We start from the raw sequence: 18090 nt of genomic DNA on the forward strand, positions 1-18090 counted from the left end.
TGAACATGAGGTTGGTTCCTAATTAAAATTAATAATCGATTAAATTCTCGTAAAACTAATTAGTTTTGTTAGAGAACTGAGTGATTTGACTTGACGAGATCCCACATCTTTATCTTTTAATTATTATCTTTTATTTATTTAGATAATTTTTATTGGGGAGAATCAGCAGGGTGACATGAATCGACAAATTGCTAACTAAAACTGATTTTGTTGATGGCCGGTTTAGCCCACCGATCCGCGTTTAAAACTGACTGATCAATGGATATCGTTGTCGTTTACGGTGCTCCACACATTCTATACGCCAGTAGAGTATGATATGCTTTTCTGTTCACAGTTCACCAGCGCATCTTATTTCAGTTATTTCCATTGTACCCCTTAAATCTTTACCCATATATAAATCGGCCTTTTCTCTCTCTTATTTGACCCTTTTCTTCTCTGAAACTTTGAGGTTTTTGTCTCTCTAGATTTTGGGGAGCTCTGCTCATAAATTCCTGTCAAAGCAATATAGTGCACTAAGATTTTTGCAGAGGATTTTTAGCAGAGCTCTGTCAAGTTACTTTTCTAACCTTCCTGCTTTTTGTGTCTTTTCACTGTGACTAAAGCCTAACTTATTGGAAATCTCTGATCTCTGCAACTGCCATAAAATCCCAGTTCCTGATCATTCTTTTTGGGATCTTTAAAACCTGAAATTATACTTTAATTCTTATACGTTTTGGTGGAGTTTGAAAGCCTGGTTCTTGGCCTAAATTTTTCTCAATACCGGAGAAGAAAGCAAGTTCTTCTGATCAAATTTTCAAGGTTCACTTGAGACCAGTTGTAGAAGCATTCGGTTATTCTCTGATTTTTCAGTCAAACTGAAGTCTTGTTCTCAAATTTTCGGTAAGGGATCTTTTATATCATGGTATTTATCATGAATATGTGATAAGTTGATATGAATATGTGAAATATTTCTTGCGTTTTGTCTGGATTTTGGCACTTATTTTGGACAAAAATGTTGGTTGTTGGATATTATTCGGGATTGAAATGTGCACAATTGAGCAGAGCTTAGAGTAATATACGGTTCATACTTGTTTTGTCGAAAGTTTGCTTTTTATCAACTTTTCTGTTGTTTTGATTCCTGGATTTGGCCATGGAGTGAATGGGGTGGCAATGCAGTTAGATTTATATACTGTGTTTCGTTTTTGGGTTGGCTCTTTATATTATGGAGTTTATACTGAAGGTTTCCTTTTTCCTATGAGGAAATCTGAAAATTCAAGTTCCTTGAACTACTGAATAATTTCTGAAAAATCGTTAATGGATACATATTAAATTTAAAGATAACAAGCTGACCAGACAGTAACAAATTGCTATATGGTTTAAATAGGGTGTTAGTTATACCAAACTGGCCAAATGGTGCCGGGATGCTAATTGAAATTCGGAGACTGAAGGGTAATGGTTTAGATGTGTTTTTGTCATATCCCAAACGTAAGATTTCATACTTGTGTCAGGCACGGACACTTCAGATCCTGCGAGGTAATAGTACCAACATTTAGATCCAGTTCTACCCAAAGTTTTTTGGTTCACCCCAACATTACCCACTTCTTGTCTGACTATTGCTGAGCAGTTTTTGGATAGCAAATGAAGCTCCCTAGAAGGCACTTCTTGTCTGACTATTGCTGAGCAGTTTTTGGATAGCAAATGAACCTTCCTAGAAGGTAATCAATGTGGCGAAGAAAACCCTAATCTTCTTTTATATATATATATAAGTTTAAGTATAAGAATACTCATTAATAAGAGGAAACGGCATTTATATGTACAGAGAGTTCTGCTGAGTTTTCTTTAGGAGTTCGGAGAGCTAGGAGAATAATTCTCCAATCTAGTGGTGACAATTTTAGAGAGAAAGAGTGAGAGTTTCAATGGGTTGTATCAAAGATTCTGGGGCTTTGTTCGTGGTCCAATGGTGACAATGAGAGAGAGAGAGAGAGAGAGAGAGAGAGAGAGAGAAAGAGAGGCAGTAGATGATTAGGGAGGTCAACAGTTCTAACCATTGAAGTTTGTCAAGCCCAAGCATGCTTTCCTTTCTATTTTTATTGAGGTTGAAAGTTAGATGCTTATTGCTGAAATGTTGAAACATGGTTATTGTTCCTTTTGAAACCATTTAATTCACTGTAAACATTTATTGATATTCACTAAACAATAAACCTTGCTATTATGCAGGAGCACTCAGCCATGGGTTTGTGGATTTTTGCATATGGGAGTTTACTTTCGAATCCAGGATTTGAATATGATGAGAAAATCATAGGCTTCATCAAGCACTACAGACGTGTATTTGATCTTGGTAAGCTTTTCCAATTTCCTTGCAGCTTATTGTCATCAATTATCAACCTTGTCATTATTTATACTAATACTAGTTTGGGTAATTTTAAGCTGGTAATCTCATTTGTTGAATCAAGTTCCAAATGAAGTTTCTCCTGTTGTGTTTTCAAATGATCACAGCTTGCATTGATCATAGAGGAACCCCTGACTTTCCAGCCAGAACATGTACCTTGGAGGAAGAGAAAGAGGCAGTCTGTGTAAGTTGGAGACACATTTTAGATCTCTTATGCACTGATAATTTATGGGACTAAGTGATCATGCTTGTGTTTTCTGTAACAGTGGGGAGTTGCATATTCTGTTAAAGGAGGGCTGGAAAAGGAAAGAGCGATCTTGCAAGTAAGAGTTATAATAATTATTGCTCTCTCCGTTAATTAAAAATAAAACAGAAAAAGAAAGGAAAAATGCTCTATCTGTTGTACTGATTATTGCTTATAGCCAAACATCAAACTTTTGTTTTATCTGATTGCAGTATCTGGAGAGAAGGGAATGCGAATATGATTTAAAGGTTTATACAGATTTTTACAGGGTACGTAAATTTTATGCACGAGTAATTGCTGTTGAAATGTAGTAAATTTCATGCATGAACAATACGACTTAAAGGGAATAGGATATTGTGCACTTTTTCCCTTTAACAACGTTAGCACTTTCCCCCGCCTCCCCCCGAAAAAAAATAAAATAATTTATGTTGAAATTGGAAACACTTTTGGAATGAGTTTGATTTTTAGACCATTTTTTGGTGATACAAGTATGTATGAGTTTACATCATTATTTTTCTTACTTTCATTAATTTATTAAAATGGCTTTAATTACCTTGGAAATAAAGTATCAAATCAACTATAAATATTGAAAATATCAACTTTAGTTTGACCAATGTGAAATTTGGCTTAAGCATGTGTAGCTTCATCAAGTCACACTAACGCACGATGCTTATTCATTCTATGCTTTGTAAAATTTTAATGACCTATGATGCTCAATGTTTCTTGTCTTTAGTTTTTGTTTTAGTCGAGTATGCTCTTTATCGGTTCTCGTAAAATTTTGTTTGTTTTTTTTGCCTTTACTAAGATATTCTATTTTAGCATTGCAAAGTTTCATGGAATTTTGGATAATAGGATTAGATTATGGATATACAATGAAAAATTCATAGATGACTGGAAAAAAAAGTTCAAGTTCCATTAGGATGCAACCAATGGAAGATAACTAGAGGGAGTAAACAAGAATATTAAGTTGGGGAAGTCCTCTTGAATTTCCTCTCGTATGAGGAGATTCACTTCATAATTGGCTTCTTTATGCACGAGAGGCCTCCGGCAGGGTGACCCCTTATCCCCCTTCCTCTTTGCGATCTTTGCGGAAGTGTTCAGCCGATCTCTAAATCGACTTTTCCAAGCTGGCTTGCTATCGGGTTTTCAAACATCTAGGAGAGGGCCTACGGTGTCACATTTGCAATATGCAGATGACACTCTAGTATTTCTCGATGCCTCCCCCACTGAAAGGATCAGGGACCTCATCCCATGCTGGGATTGTAAAGTGGAGGATCTCCCTACTTCCTATTTGGGACTCCTCCTAGGTCTAGGCAAACCCAAAAAAGGTCATTGGTCCAACGTGGTTGACAAGGTGGACAGAAGGCTGGTTGGCTGGAAGGGTAGATACCTGTCCCAAGCAGGTAGAACCACCCTTATCAAAGCCACCTTATCTAATGCTCCAGTTTACATGATGTCACTATTCCAAATACCAGCCTCTATGGCCAGCAGACTGGAACAGCTCATGAGGAATTTCCTCTGGTCAGGAAAAGCCTAGAAAACCAAGTTTCATCTCATTTCCTGGGATACTGTTCTATAACCCAAGAAACAGGGTGGTTTGGGCATTAGAAATTTGAGGAAACACAATTTTGCTCTGTTAGGAAAATGGTGGTGGCGTCTTACTGTCCAACCTGATTCCCTTTGGGCTCAGGTCCTTTGACATAAATATAATATCCCGGCTCTCGCTTGGATCCCTGATACTAGAGCTTGGTCCATTGATTCAGGGGTGTGGAAATCCTTGACTACCACCCTTGAATAATTTAGGCAACATGTCAGATTTTGTCCAAGAGTTGGTTCTAGAGTACTTTTCTGGACTGATCTTTGGATCGGCCAAAGCAAGCTCAGAGATAGCTTCCCTGCCTTGTTTCTTTTGGCCAGAAATAGAGAAGCAACAGTACAAGACGACATTAGCTTGGAAGGAGGAAGACGCCGTTGGCACCCTACCTTTAGAAGGGACCTTTCTGAGACTGAAACCTTGCAATTCCTCTCACTCTCGTCTTTACTTTTCAACATTTTCATCCCCTCTCAGGGAACAGACAAGCTCGTGTGGTTCCTCACCCCTTCAGGGGATTTCACTGTGCTTTCTTTCTACAAAACACTCACTCTACCACCTAGCTTCCCCCTTAATCCGATCTCGGTTCTCTTTCAAGTATGGAGGTCTATCGCACCCCCTAAGGTGCAAATGTTCAATTGGATAGCACGCTCGGGCAAGGCCCTCGCGGTGGACCAACTTCAAAGAAAGGGTTTCTCCCTTCCTAATAGGTGCACTATGTGCTTGTCTCAAGAGGAATCCAACAGCCATTTGTTTTTAACCCATGACTTATGGGGTCAGATCCTTCAATTGTTCGGGGTGCACTGGGTCTTACCCTCAATGGTCAAGGACCTCAGTTAACGTCGCTGCCCACTGGCCTAAGGCTGGCAAGATTCTATGGAGAGCAACTGTGGCCGCTACAGTTTGGACCCTGTGGACAGAAAGAAATGCTCGTATCTTCCGGGGGACAGTCTCTACTGCCAAAATGCTCTTTGGCAAGGTTGCATCCTTAGTAACCTTCTGGGCATCTCAACTCCCACTTTTCAATGGGAGAATGTCCTCAGGCACAACCCGAAGTATCAGAAGATTAAACCCTCTTGGTTACCGCCCCCCCAAGGATGCATCAAAATAAAATTCGATGGTTGCTCCTTTGGCAACCCTGGCCATGCCGGGGCTGGTGGGGTTTTCAGGGATCACCATCAAAACATCATTTTCACCTACTAAGAATATCTGGGTATACAAGATTCTCAATTCGCAGAATCCATGGCTCTTCTTAGAGGCCTTTAGCGTTTTGATCGGTCTTGGGGAAGCTCCCTCATAGTGGAGAGTGATGCTAAGAACATCATCAGTTGGGCATCCAAGTCTTTGCCCCCTCCTTGGCATCTCATTACAATTTTTGATGAGGTTAACTATCTTTGCAAGGAGATAGACAGTGTCATGGATACATATCTCGAGGACATCGAACGGGCTCGCAGATTTGCTAGCCAAGGATGGAGCCTCGATCCCCAATGAGGATTAACCACGGCCCTCACTTTTTCGCTGCCTGGGTCCTTCTGTGCGCACGACATGTTATCTCCCCTCAGCAGGATTTTGGGTTTTCTTTCTCTTTTTTTATTTTTTTAAGGCACAACTGTACATGATGTAAGGGGAAATCATATAACCCCATTTTGTTTACGGGTCACAAGATGTAAGGGGAAAGTTTATAACCCCATTTTGTATACGCTCCCTTAACCCAATCTTTTTTACCAGGAGTCTCTCCTGGAATAACCTTGTACCCCCCTTCTTCACAGCAATACAAAAGTTAGTAGTCATCAGAAAAAAAATTTGGCTTCTTTATGCACAGGTGAGAAGGATGGTGACACTCCTTCCCCTCTTTAAGATTCTTCTCTCCTCTATAATTTTAGTAAGTCTCCATGGGTAATTTGTCTTCCTGAACTCTCAAAATATGTTAGGAACATGCAATAGAATGCTGAAACTCTTTGCATTATGTGAGACTGCAAGGCTATAGAAAGAGTAGTCCTTTGTATTCTATGAATTTAATCTTTCTAGTATTTATTCTGTTTGTTTCGAAAAGTAGTTTGAGGACATATCTTTCACTACAGAGGCTTTTTATCATGTAAGTTGACATAAGGCAATGATTTATGAGACCTGCCAGCAATGTTGGTGTGACCCATGTTCAAGAAAATTTCTCACACTTTACATGCCTAGAGGCAATGGAAGAGGAGGTGGTCTACTGTTTCCTCTTTCATCCCACACAAGAAAGGAAACTTTTGTGGTCTTTCATCTTTATCGTTCGTTATTGTCCGTGCTAACTATCTTGCTAAAGGATGCAATTCATGTGATGGAGACAGCACATGGGATGGGTTGAGTCCTCCAAACTAAGTGCCCTGAGAAGCCTCATCCGTTGCCCCCGATTGTCCTACAAAGCTTTTAATGGAAAATTGATCTTTAGATACTGTACAAATCCGACTTTAATAAGCTATTTTTGGCCCACGAGTGAGGAACACTATCTTTGAAGCCTCATCCATTGCCCCCGATTGTCCTACAAAGCTTTTAGTGGAAAATTGATATGTAGATACTGTACAAATCCCACTTTAATAAGCTCTTTCTGCCCCACGAGTGAGGAACACTTTCTTTGAATGACTTAACAAGTCAAAATTTGAATCATATCCCATTCAGCTGGGTTGCCTTTAAACCTACGGACACCGAACCATTTAATCCCCCTCCCGCCTAATCCCTTACAAAAACCTCCAGAAAAAAAGTGAAAAGTAATTGGTTTTCAAGTCTTACCCTTGCGCCTGAAAGGTATTTAGAGTCAAACCTAATTGCTTCTTTTGATCTTCCTTTGAGTGCATCAGAAAATTTCTGTGCCCTAGAGGGGAGGCTTGCCTCCCCATAGCCCTTCAAGAACCTGTTGCACCTTTTCTTGGGTTCTTTTTGAAGCTTGAGAGATGTATAACATTCGCATTTTTATTCATCGTATACGTATCAGTGTATTACCCAGATTAATTGGGTTTACTGCCATGTCAGTGGGGACCTATTTTTGGTATTGTTATACCTTTTAGTTTTGGAAAGCTGTTAATTATGTATTTGTGACAATTTCTTAGGCTTGCTTTCAGATAACTTGTTTTAGGTTGCCAATTACTGTCTCTCTAGGGTACAAGTTATTGTAGTTCAGATGTAATTCATATTTCTTTATTTTTCTCTTAGGAAGGAGAGGATTCACCAACTTTGACTGGAGTTATGTTGTAAGTAGATCAACCACTTTACGTAAAATGAACATACACTTTGAAAACAATTCTAGCTCATCGACTTTTCTTTTCTTAGGCTCCTCATAGACCGTCATGGTTTGCAGATTTATCTCCACTCCAGATGAAGAAACAAACAAGTATTACCTGGGCCCTGCTTCAGTTGAGAACATGGCAAGGTAAGCCCAATATCTGTATTGGCTGTGCCTTCATGAATCTCATTTTCTTACAGTTAAGGATCATTAGCCATAACTTTTTTTGACTCGCCTATTAATTTGAATTTAGCCACATCGCATGTTTGAGCCATTAGTGTTGCCAAAATTTTCTCACAGAGTTGTACCTTGCACATTATAATCATCATTGCATCAATGCATTCTGAATACTGCTACGGTTTTTAGAACTTTTGTACATATACACACAACCGCGTGGATAGGGTGAGAGGGGTGTCAAGGAAATTAGAGAGAGAGAGAGAGAGAGAGAGAGAGAGAGAGAGATTATAACTTTTCAATTGAGAGAGAGAGAGAGAGAGAGATTATAACTTTTCAATTGTTTCATTGTTCTTCCAGCCAAATTGCAGAAGCTACTGGCCCTTGTGGGAATAACAGGGACTACCTATTCCATTTAGAGAAGGCATTGTTTGATATTGGTAAGAACATACCATCAGCTTTCATTCCATTTAGCATAATTTATATCCATAATAATTTTTTCCCTAAACTTTACCAGTTTTTTCTTTTTTACCTTCTTTTTCTTTTATGTTACTTTTAGGGCATGAAGACAGTTCGGTGATTGAGCTTGCAAATGAAGTGAGGAAAGTTCTCGGAAGGCGTAAGAGGAGAATATGCAAATGTGGCAATGTTGCCTGCAACTCCATGATCTCCACCACTCAGATGTATCTTATGGGCAATTCTCAAGTCACTCAATGATATTGATCTTTTACTGATAAAGATGGGATGCATGATTAGGCACTAATTAATTTTAATTACTTATAAAGATGCATGAAAATAATGGGTACTGCCTAATTATGCTTGCATCTTTGTCTGTAGTTGGAAACTTGGACAGAAGATTAGAATTTGAAATTTCCTGAGTTAAAACTCATAACACTCGAACAAGTTGAATTTTGAATTCGTCTTTCATTTCGGCCTCTTGTTACAGTTCCCTGAAGTTTTAGTAAGTTGACTGTTTTGGCTCATTAGAATATTTGAACATATGGAATGGTTAACCACATATCTCCAAATCTCCCCCAGTAATGCAGTTTCCTTACCTAACATTTTAACCCAAAAATTCTCAAACCTTGTGGACAAGTCTACATGCAGGAATCCAAGGTTTACTGAATTGTATAGTGTACCCTTTAAAATCAAATCAAGGCTCTGCTAAGGGAAAGCTCTAAAGCCTGGTCTGTTTTTATCTGCACGAAATGGGCATAAAACAAATTAAATAAATACAGAGAGAGAGAGAGAGAGAGAGAGAGAGCCATCACAAGAAAACCTTAGTAACTGCGATCTTAGACTAACTTTTATTTGACAAAAGAGGCTAGAAACCACCAATAACCACCTTTTTTGTAGGGAGAATGAAAAAAATTGAGCATCAAAAGATCAAAGAATGAAAAAAACTACCAAGAATTACTGATTTAGCTGCAAAATAGCCCATAAATGGCCAAAAAAGCATAATGGGGGCCAATGCCTGATCACAGTTGTTTCTTATAAGAAAATCCCTACCCTCACCTCCGAGAAGCGATTTGATGTCCAAAGAGATGCTGTTTTCTACGTCACCAATATCAGTGGACAAGAACAACCAACCCAAGATGGTGCAGTCCTCATGAAAACTGATCTAAAAAGCTCAAATCAAGATACATAGAGTATTCTAACCAAGCGAACTACCGAACCATTCTATCATGGGGTGGGGGGGAATGATGTTGCAAGGAGGAAAGCTTCAACTATGGTGCATTCTTCCACCTGTGATCACATCCAACTCCTGTCGCAAATCTTCATCCACCATCTCCAGTTCTTCTCTTTGCACAATTTCAGTTTCAAATCTCGGCTTATGGCCACAGGTGAAATGCAGCCATCCCAATCTAAAACATCAACATCGTCACCTCACACTCTTTCAAACTTGGGTGGTGCGGGTATGATCTCGGACTTCTCTCTTGCCATGTCAAAACAGTTCAACCAGTTAAATGGAATATTGTAGTTGTGACATGTATGATTGATCGTTTTGAGCCTTGTCGTGTCATGGATCAGGGATTTGAGTGGCTCTATGCTGTCAAGGCACATCCATCGTCCAATTGGTGAGTGACAAAGCCGGGACCCTTCAGCCACAGCCATCACTTTGAAGTTGTGATGTTGGAGGTCAACATAGAACCCGAAGTCTAATATATCGAATCTTCGAAGGTGAATAAGCAGAAGGGGGCCATGTATTAGCCGGTTGCAGGGTTTGCAATGGTGAAGGAGCTCTATTTGTGAAGATACAAAGGATGCCATTGCCACATGCCATTCTCATATTTTGCTTTTTTGGCATCCAAGAGGAGCATGATTCGTTATGGAGAGGTCATGGGAGTTCTATCATGACTTGGAGACACTCTTGAGACTCAAGATTAGTCTCAGTCGGATTTTTTCTACTAGCTCATCAGCCAAATTATCAAACAAAGAACCTATCTTTTGAGAGAAAGAGAGAGAGAGGATGAGGAGAGAATCGAATTTTGAGAGAGAGAGAGAGGTACTTGGTTTAAGACGGTGGATGAAGAGATAACTTAAAATAGTTATAGCTCATGGAGAATTTTCCTTTGCAAACTTGTTCAAAAAGCTACGAATTCTGAAGGATGGGGCCATCTCTCTCTCTCTCACACATCGATTTCAAAATGGGTCCTCTTAAGCGGGTCTTTTTATTTAGAAATTTATCTTTAAAGAATATAACAATTAAAAAGATGAGGAATTTGAAAAATAATAACTCCTAGATTAATAAATAAGGTTGCATCGAATTTTTGAAATTTACTAAAAAGAAAACATCATTTTTTATTTTTTTATTTATTTTTTGTGCTCAGGGGTTAGCATTGAGCCCATACCTATTTATGTTATGAATGGCTTAACTAGACACCTATAAGATGAGGTACCACGGTGCATGTTGTTCGCAAATTACATAGTTTTAATTTATGAGACCAAAATAACGTCAACACAAAGTTAAAACTTTGGAGAGATGTTCAAGAATCTAAAGGTCTTACAATTAACCAGACTAAGGCATAATATATGGAATGCAAGTTTCGTACTGATAGGAGTAGAGACGAGGAAGTACTTAAGATTGATGACCAAGAAATACCAAAGAGAATGCACTTTCGATATTTTGGGTCGATAATCTAGGAAAATTGAGAGATTAAGAAAGATGTCGCACATAGAATTAGAGAGCAAAGTGGACATGCGCAACCAGAGTTTTATATGATCATCGTATACCATTGAAGCTTAATGACGAGTTCTATAAGTTGTGAGACCAGCTTTGCTTTATGGGTTGAATGTTGGGCAGTCAAGGAACAACATGCCCATAGAATGAATGTAGCTGAGGTGCTGATGTTGAGTTATGTAGGTTGTGAGATCACATTTGCTTTATGGGTGGAATGTTGGGTGGTCAAGGAACAACATGCCAATAGAATGAATGTGGCTAAGGTGATGATGTTGAGATGAATGAGTAACAAGACAAGAGAGATATAATTCGAAATAATTACATTCGGAAGAATTTAGATAGGGCACCAGTAGACGATAAGATGAGATAAAGCAGACCTAGGTGAGTTAGCCATATGTTGTGTAGACCCAGTATAGCACCTATTAGGAGGACATTCAAGTAGAAGGCCAAAAAAGACAAGGAGCGGATCAGAAAGGACATGGATAGAAGTAGTGAGAAAATATATAGGGACTTATGGCCTCACTGAGGATATGGCGTTATGGCGAATGCGGAGTGTGATTCATGTAGTCAGCCCCAATTCGTTGGAAAAATGTTATGATGATGATAATGGTGACCAATGGGGATAACAGACCCCAACTTGTAAAAAGATGCAACACAAGAACTTCCCAGGAGGTCACCCATCCTTAAGTTATTGAATTCTAATTTATGAATTTGATTGTTTAGTGATTCAAGATATTTAAATGTGAGGGACTTGGAGTAATTCATACTAGTTTCCTTAATAACATTTTTTGGCATGCATAGGATGAAAGAAATTCCCAAATTACTTATTTTTATTTTTGAAACATTTTAAAACATTATGCATCATTCTAAAATAATAAGTTTGTAAGAATCTTTTTGTATTAAGTCCTGATAAATAAGGCCAGAAACACGTGTATGAGAAAATTCTATTATTAAGTTTTTGTTATATTTACCACTAGATTCTTTTAATTTTCTAGATTTTTAAATCTTAATTAATAATTTGAATTTCGCAAACTTAAATAAACTCATTAAGAACTTGTGATGACTTTTGCTCACTTTATTTTAAGCCAACCCCAAACCGGCAATCGAGTCATTAACCAATGCGTATAAAGCATTGAGGCTATATGTGTCTAACTATCTTCACATATTCATATTATCAATTTTTCGTCAAATAAAGTAGGAGATATATCTTCCCCACGAAATTACTCAAAAAAAAAAAAAAAAAAAAAGAAAAAAGGAAAAAAAGGAAAAAGGAAAAAGGAAAAAGGAAAAAGGAAAAAGAAAAAGAAAAAGATATGCGACAAGAGTGTGTGGGAGTCTATTGTGTAAAGAATGTTTGCTTCAATTGTTTGGGTGTTAAAAATATCATATGCACATGCACGCATAAACATAGAGAGAGAGAGATTTGAAAATTATACAATTTAAAGTAGAAACACATTAAATTGGAAGCTTTTTAAGTTAGGAAAACGTACATATAAGGTTGCAACTTTGAAATGTAGAATTAAGGTGCACCCCAAAAGTCATTGAAAAAAGCTGTTTTGATGTTGAAAACCCTCTCATTGATCATTTCGACATCAAGATATAAGAATATGAAAAGAAAAAAAAAAGATTTTGAGTCCCAAAAATAGTTCATCTTGCAACGCATTATCTAGACTGTCCATTTTCAAGAATATTATGTATTAATAGATGTAATTGATTTGAACTATTTTTTTAATTTAAAATTTTATAATTAGGGATGAAAATAGATTTTCTGGCTATTATGAATTTTTTACAATAAAATTATATCTTATAATAAAATTTGGAGGTGCGCCTTAATTTAATTGTTTAAAGTTGCAACCTTATGCAAACCTCACCGTTTAAGTTATATATTTCTTTTACTATTCTTCATTCCGCCAAACTCAAAATTCCTTCAAACACACAATTGTGATATATTTGATTATTTTTTTCTCGAAGTGGTGTTCTTGTTTAAGTCGTTTTCATCACCCCAGTTACTATTTTATGCATGGGAAAGATTCGATTTTAAATCGTATACATTCCTAAAAGTTATGTATGATTGATTTATACCATGTCCATGCAACACAAAATCATCTATGTTTGATTGATACCATGTGCTTGCAACCTGTAACTATCCCCTTGTGTTTAGAGAGGTTTAGTGAGTTGGTTTTTACTGGCTTTTTACCATTCAAGACGTTAGATCACTATGGTGGATGAAAGAGAAAGATAAATTTTTATTGATGTTTTGGTAAGTCACAAGATGGTTTTTTGAAGGTTTTTTTTTTAATCATTTTCTTCCATTGAATGGTAAAATTGTATCTCAAGTTGTAATTTCAATATTGACAGTGGGTGTTGTTTGTCATCTTGCATGTAGATATAGCCCCAGTAATAAACTATGTTATATTTGGTGTTGCGATTTATTTTGTCCTCGAGTTTTATTAGTTCCATCTAAACTATTTTCTTCAAGTTTTGTTGCACATGGTTGCTTAAGTATTTTCATGAATTGCTAGAACCATATTTCAGTCTTTGGGTTTGTGTTTCATGGTGGCCAGTTAATTGGGCAGGCTTTGTAATCCCACAAGTAGACTAGGTTTTCTGCACTTTTTTTTAATAGTTAGAAATATTTTGAGTTGTGAAAAATTATTTTTCATGATCTTTTGATCCAAAAAGCATAATAAAAGGTATTGTTTGGAATGGCCAAAAAGTCCAAAGCTGCGTGTGGCAAAGATTGGAAAGAAATGGACCTTGAAATTTTGATCGCGTTTGACATAAGATGTTTTGTTTAAGATAGTTGGAGAAGGGTTTATGCAAGAAATTGAAAAGTGCTTACCCAAATATATGTCTCACAAACCGGATTCTATTGAAGAGAAAGTTGTTTATCTTAAGAATAAAATTGGGCACAAAATTTTTGATCGTTTGAATACATTAAATAATAGGTAAATTATAAAAAATATCCCTTCTTTCTTAGGTTATTAAAAAAAAAACTCAAATCTTCTAAACCTCATTCATATACCTTATGATCATTGTTCACATACTATTTGTATTTTTGTGCCTAAAACACCCCTCACGGTAGTAACAAAACCGTTACGGTCATTTTAAAGTGGTTTCAAAGCATCACGGTTCTACTAGAACCGTGATGTTTTTTTAGCTTGTGTATCATCACTGTAGTAATAGTATGGTGATGGTTTCTTAAGTTGTGCACCGTCACGATGCTACAAGGACCGTTATGATCTTATATGTAAGCATCACGGTTGCAAGAGGCCATGATGGTCGGTTGGTCCGCGTAATTTTATCACGGCCAACCCTCACTCTCTCTCTCTCTTTAAAAGAAATTTATTAATTATGCCACTATAATCAAGAGTGGGAGAGGGGCATGATAAAGAAGGGAATTCAGGATTACGCCCGGAAAGTGCAACTACAGATAGTCTATCATGGTATCAACACAACCGTGATAGTCTATCTTGGCCGACACACTACCGTGATGGTTTCAATTCATTCAGTATATCAATAGTGGCAAAGCTGTCATGGATCTCTTACAACCATGATGCTTAAAAACTTCGTACTTACCCTCTATGATCATCACGATTCTAAGCGAACAGTGATGATCTTCACATACCTAATACTAATGTAATGCATATTTTAGTCACAAAATCATAAACAATGATGAAAAGAGGTAAGAATGATGTTTTAGAAATTTTTGGGTTTTTTTTTTTCTTTTTGCTTTCTCTTTCTGATAACCTAAATAAATGGGGATATTTTTTATAATTTCCCATAAATAATCAAAATCCATAATAGAGTAGTATACAACAATTTAGTTATATCGGCCCTTCCTTCACCAAACCTCAAACCCAAATCTGAAAAAAATTCAAAATAAGATGCCCCCGGCTTCACTTCCTCTTGTGAAATCCTCAAAACATCATTTTCTCCACCATGTCAAAACTTTGCTTTGTACTTGCATGATCTTCCATTTCCTTACCATTTGACACTCTCCTAATCACTCTCCATAGCCAAATTTACCCTCACTATGATACAAACAATTTACAAATTTTCTTTCAAGCTATTTATAACTTTCCAAACTTGGAGAATAAAGTAAAATAAAGTTTAGTTGGGTAAGTAAAAGTAAAATAAAGTTCTCGATCAAATCCTATACATGCCAAACATTTTCAACTTATCATTCATAGATAATAGTATGAAATTGGTCATTTCCCCTTTTTGTCTTCTTAATTGACTCATAGTTTCTAGCAAAAAAAAAGACTCATAGTTAGCTTAACAAGGAAAATTTGGAAGGAGGGAAATGGTAATTTGAGATTTAAAAAGCATAGGCAAGTATTGACAATGTTGAACATTGTGTGAGGCTTTGTAGAAGAGATCCTAGTGATATGGGACCAAGCATCGGTTGTGTTTATCGGTATATAGAAAATATTACACCTAAAGCATGTATTAAATGTGGTGGTCGTAAGAATTCAATGGTGAGATTGTTGAAAAAAGTGGAGTTTTCATAGGAAGGTAAATACAGAGGACGATGAACAAGAAATGCTTATGGAGGTCATTTGGATGTACTTGTGGCCTTAGCTAAATTCTCTAGGTTATATAATAAAAGAACAATTGTATATAACAAGTACAAAATTATATAATTTACCATCAAGGTAGATATTGTTAGGCGCCAATAGCAAACAATTGAGTTTATGCCATGAAGGTATTCTTGCCATCTAGTTATTCTTTGGGGGTATTTTTTCTCTTTGTTTGCAATTGGTTCTTTAAAAGGGAGTTGGGCGTTATAAAAGCCCATATAGGTTTATCTCTTAAGAAAAAAAAAAAGTTCTTGTGTGAAGAGAAAGGTGAAGGGGAAGAGAGAGAAGGAGGGGGCTACAAGAAGTAGTAATTCGAGATATCTTGGTTATTTTAGTGAATTTCTCAAGTTGTGACTATATTTGTTGTTTTTTTAGGAATGAAAATGCTCTTCCTTGTAGCTTTTCGAATGATGTAAATAGCCCTGCATGTTCCAGCATTCCAAGTTATAAAACTATAACATTTTTTTATTTAAATGTCTTATGGGTTTTATTTACATCTCTTATGGGATTAAAACCCGTACCGAATAGGGGTATTTACCGAATTTAGCTCATCTTTTTTTTTTTTTTTGAGATAGTTCAGTCATAGGTATCCAACTTGAGACGTAGCGTTGCTAACATGAATTGCTAATGTGGATCAACTCAAATGGCTAAATTCAAAGGAGTAACCATGCTTATTCCAAATTTCAACCATAGAAGGTGTGTTCCCTTCATTAAAATCTCATGCTCCAAGTTTGAACGAGTGAGACACTTTGGTAATGCTCCCACTTGTTCATGATTCTAATTGAATGTTTGGTTGTTGTAAGTGTTTGCGGGGCAATTTCCAATTGGAGTTTCGTAATAAAGCATTAAATATGGTATTTTCTATATTAAAAATGACTTTCGTTTTGCCAGTTTCAAAATGGTTGTACATTAAGTATAGGGTCTACAGGTAAAACAAGGTATCCAAATATATAATCAGAGCCCATTTTATTACTTGATGCGTATTGAGCAACATCCAAACAAGTTCAAAACATATAACAAATGCATTTTAAGTATTTTTTTAATGAAATAATTAGGGAGGTATTTGAATGAAATGATCTTATTAAAATAACCAATTTGTTGATAGATCAAGTGATTTCACCACTTCAATGACTTTTTGAGGTTGTTCGACCATTTCAATGACACTTCCCTTTTTGTTTCACAATAATGAAAAGGGAAATTTATCAGACCGTATCCATGAGGTTTATTTCATTGCAATAATACAATAACATTGATTCACCTCTTTGGTCAACTTTCACAAAACCCATTAGCGTGTGCATCATAACGGTTCATATATAGATGTAAGGGTAAAGTTCAAATTCTCCCCTCCATCAATGCCGAAATGATATATAATAGAACCACCAATTATAATGCCAAAATCTCACTTTTAAACACTCCATATGAGATGTTGTATTTGAAAATTACCAATGTCTCACTTTAAGGGGCCATTTGGGTACCTGTATTACCATTACGAAGTAATGCATTACAAGGAAATTTGTCATTTCTTGTGTTTGGGTATGCATATACTATACAGAAAACGAAAATGTGACTCTCAACATTGTTCCCAAAATCATGAAATAGATTACACGCCTAGAGGCTAAGAAATAGATTACAAAGCGTGATGGGTAACAAAAATCCCCTCGGACCTGCCTAAATTATATATCGAACTCATTCATTTGAGGTCCGCTTAAAAAACAACCTTCCTCTCTCATATGCACATTACCTTCTTTTGTGTTTCAACGATTGGGGCTTTCAATAAGGGTGGATAAAATGCCTAAGTCGGGTCTATCTTCTTTTGGTTTTCAACGAACTTGGGCCCATTTTAAGGCTTTCAACAAGGGTGGATGAAATGGCTAAGTGGGGTCGTCAACAATGCTTTATGCCCATATAGATACCTCGATATTGACTAAAGAAATTGTGGATAAGTTGAAATATCTCAGGCAGACGACCATGATTTTTTGATCCATTGAATCTTTTATGAAAACCTAGCCTCCGCAAAACCAATATTACCTCAGTGGGATCAAAGGCATCAAAAGACAGAACAAGACAAGACAGATTCAAAATCGCTTGACTCAGAGCATTTTCATAAGGGAAGACACTGGCGCTTCTCCAACGGCTGCCAAAACTTGAAAAGAAGGCGAGTAAGACACCTTAGTCACAAAACAAGCAATTGGAACAGACATAAGTTTTGCGGCATTGCCAATATCGCCAGCACCATTCTAATGTCGCCAAGCCCCAAGACCTCCAATAGGTGGGAAACAGCCTGGCCAACAAGACTGACGGATGTGACGATGCGTCAAGCCATATTGGCAGGCGTGACAGGATTGTGTTGACATGTTAGATGTCAATATGGAGTATGATTGTCGAATTTCGATTGGTCAATGATTAGAAGACTGTACAACCAATGCGGCACCAACTGCCATTTGACGACATTACAACTGTCTCTAGCATCATTCGGGGCATCTCCGAATTGTGATTAATCCATCAGATGCAGATCAGACTCAAGAGAAGGCGACACTTGTCCAACTAGAGATTTAAAGGTAGTCGAAAGGCCACTGACGTCATTGCTAATAGTGCCAGATTCTCACAGAACCATATCAACTGCATTAAATAGCTATTAATATTTGTTGACTGTCATTAATATCGCATTAATGATAGTGGCGATGGTTCAA

The 18090-nt window shown here is 37.0% G+C and overlaps 1 protein-coding gene across 3 annotated transcripts; it reads left to right on the forward strand.

Moving 5' to 3' along the window:
• Positions 1-421: 421 nt before the first annotated feature.
• LOC18433775 (gamma-glutamylcyclotransferase 2-2) lies at positions 422-8619 on the forward strand. 3 transcript variants are annotated; one of them, XR_016046066.1, is made up of 9 exons: positions 422-879; positions 2197-2317; positions 2476-2552; positions 2635-2691; positions 2825-2881; positions 7393-7430; positions 7510-7609; positions 7997-8076; positions 8196-8619. XR_016046066.1 is itself a non-coding variant. In XM_011624837.3 (9 exons), the coding sequence occupies exons 2-9, from the start codon at positions 2209-2211 to the stop codon at positions 8351-8353; spliced, it is 648 nt and encodes a 215-aa protein (XP_011623139.1). In that variant the 5' UTR covers positions 422-879; positions 2197-2208; the 3' UTR covers positions 8354-8619. The 3 variants fall into 3 exon arrangements, 2 of the variants coding, with proteins under 2 accessions (XP_011623139.1, XP_088710182.1); XM_011624837.3 differs by having other exon boundaries at positions 7538-7609; XM_088854056.1 differs by lacking the exons at positions 7393-7430; positions 7510-7609.
• The last annotated feature ends 9471 nt before the right edge of the window (positions 8620-18090 follow it).

Source organism: Amborella trichopoda, chromosome 12 (genome assembly GCF_054954075.1).
Source record: "Amborella trichopoda isolate Santa Cruz 75 chromosome 12, AtrichopodaSantaCruz75HAP2 v2.0, whole genome shotgun sequence".
Taxonomy (NCBI): domain Eukaryota; kingdom Viridiplantae; phylum Streptophyta; class Magnoliopsida; order Amborellales; family Amborellaceae; genus Amborella; species Amborella trichopoda.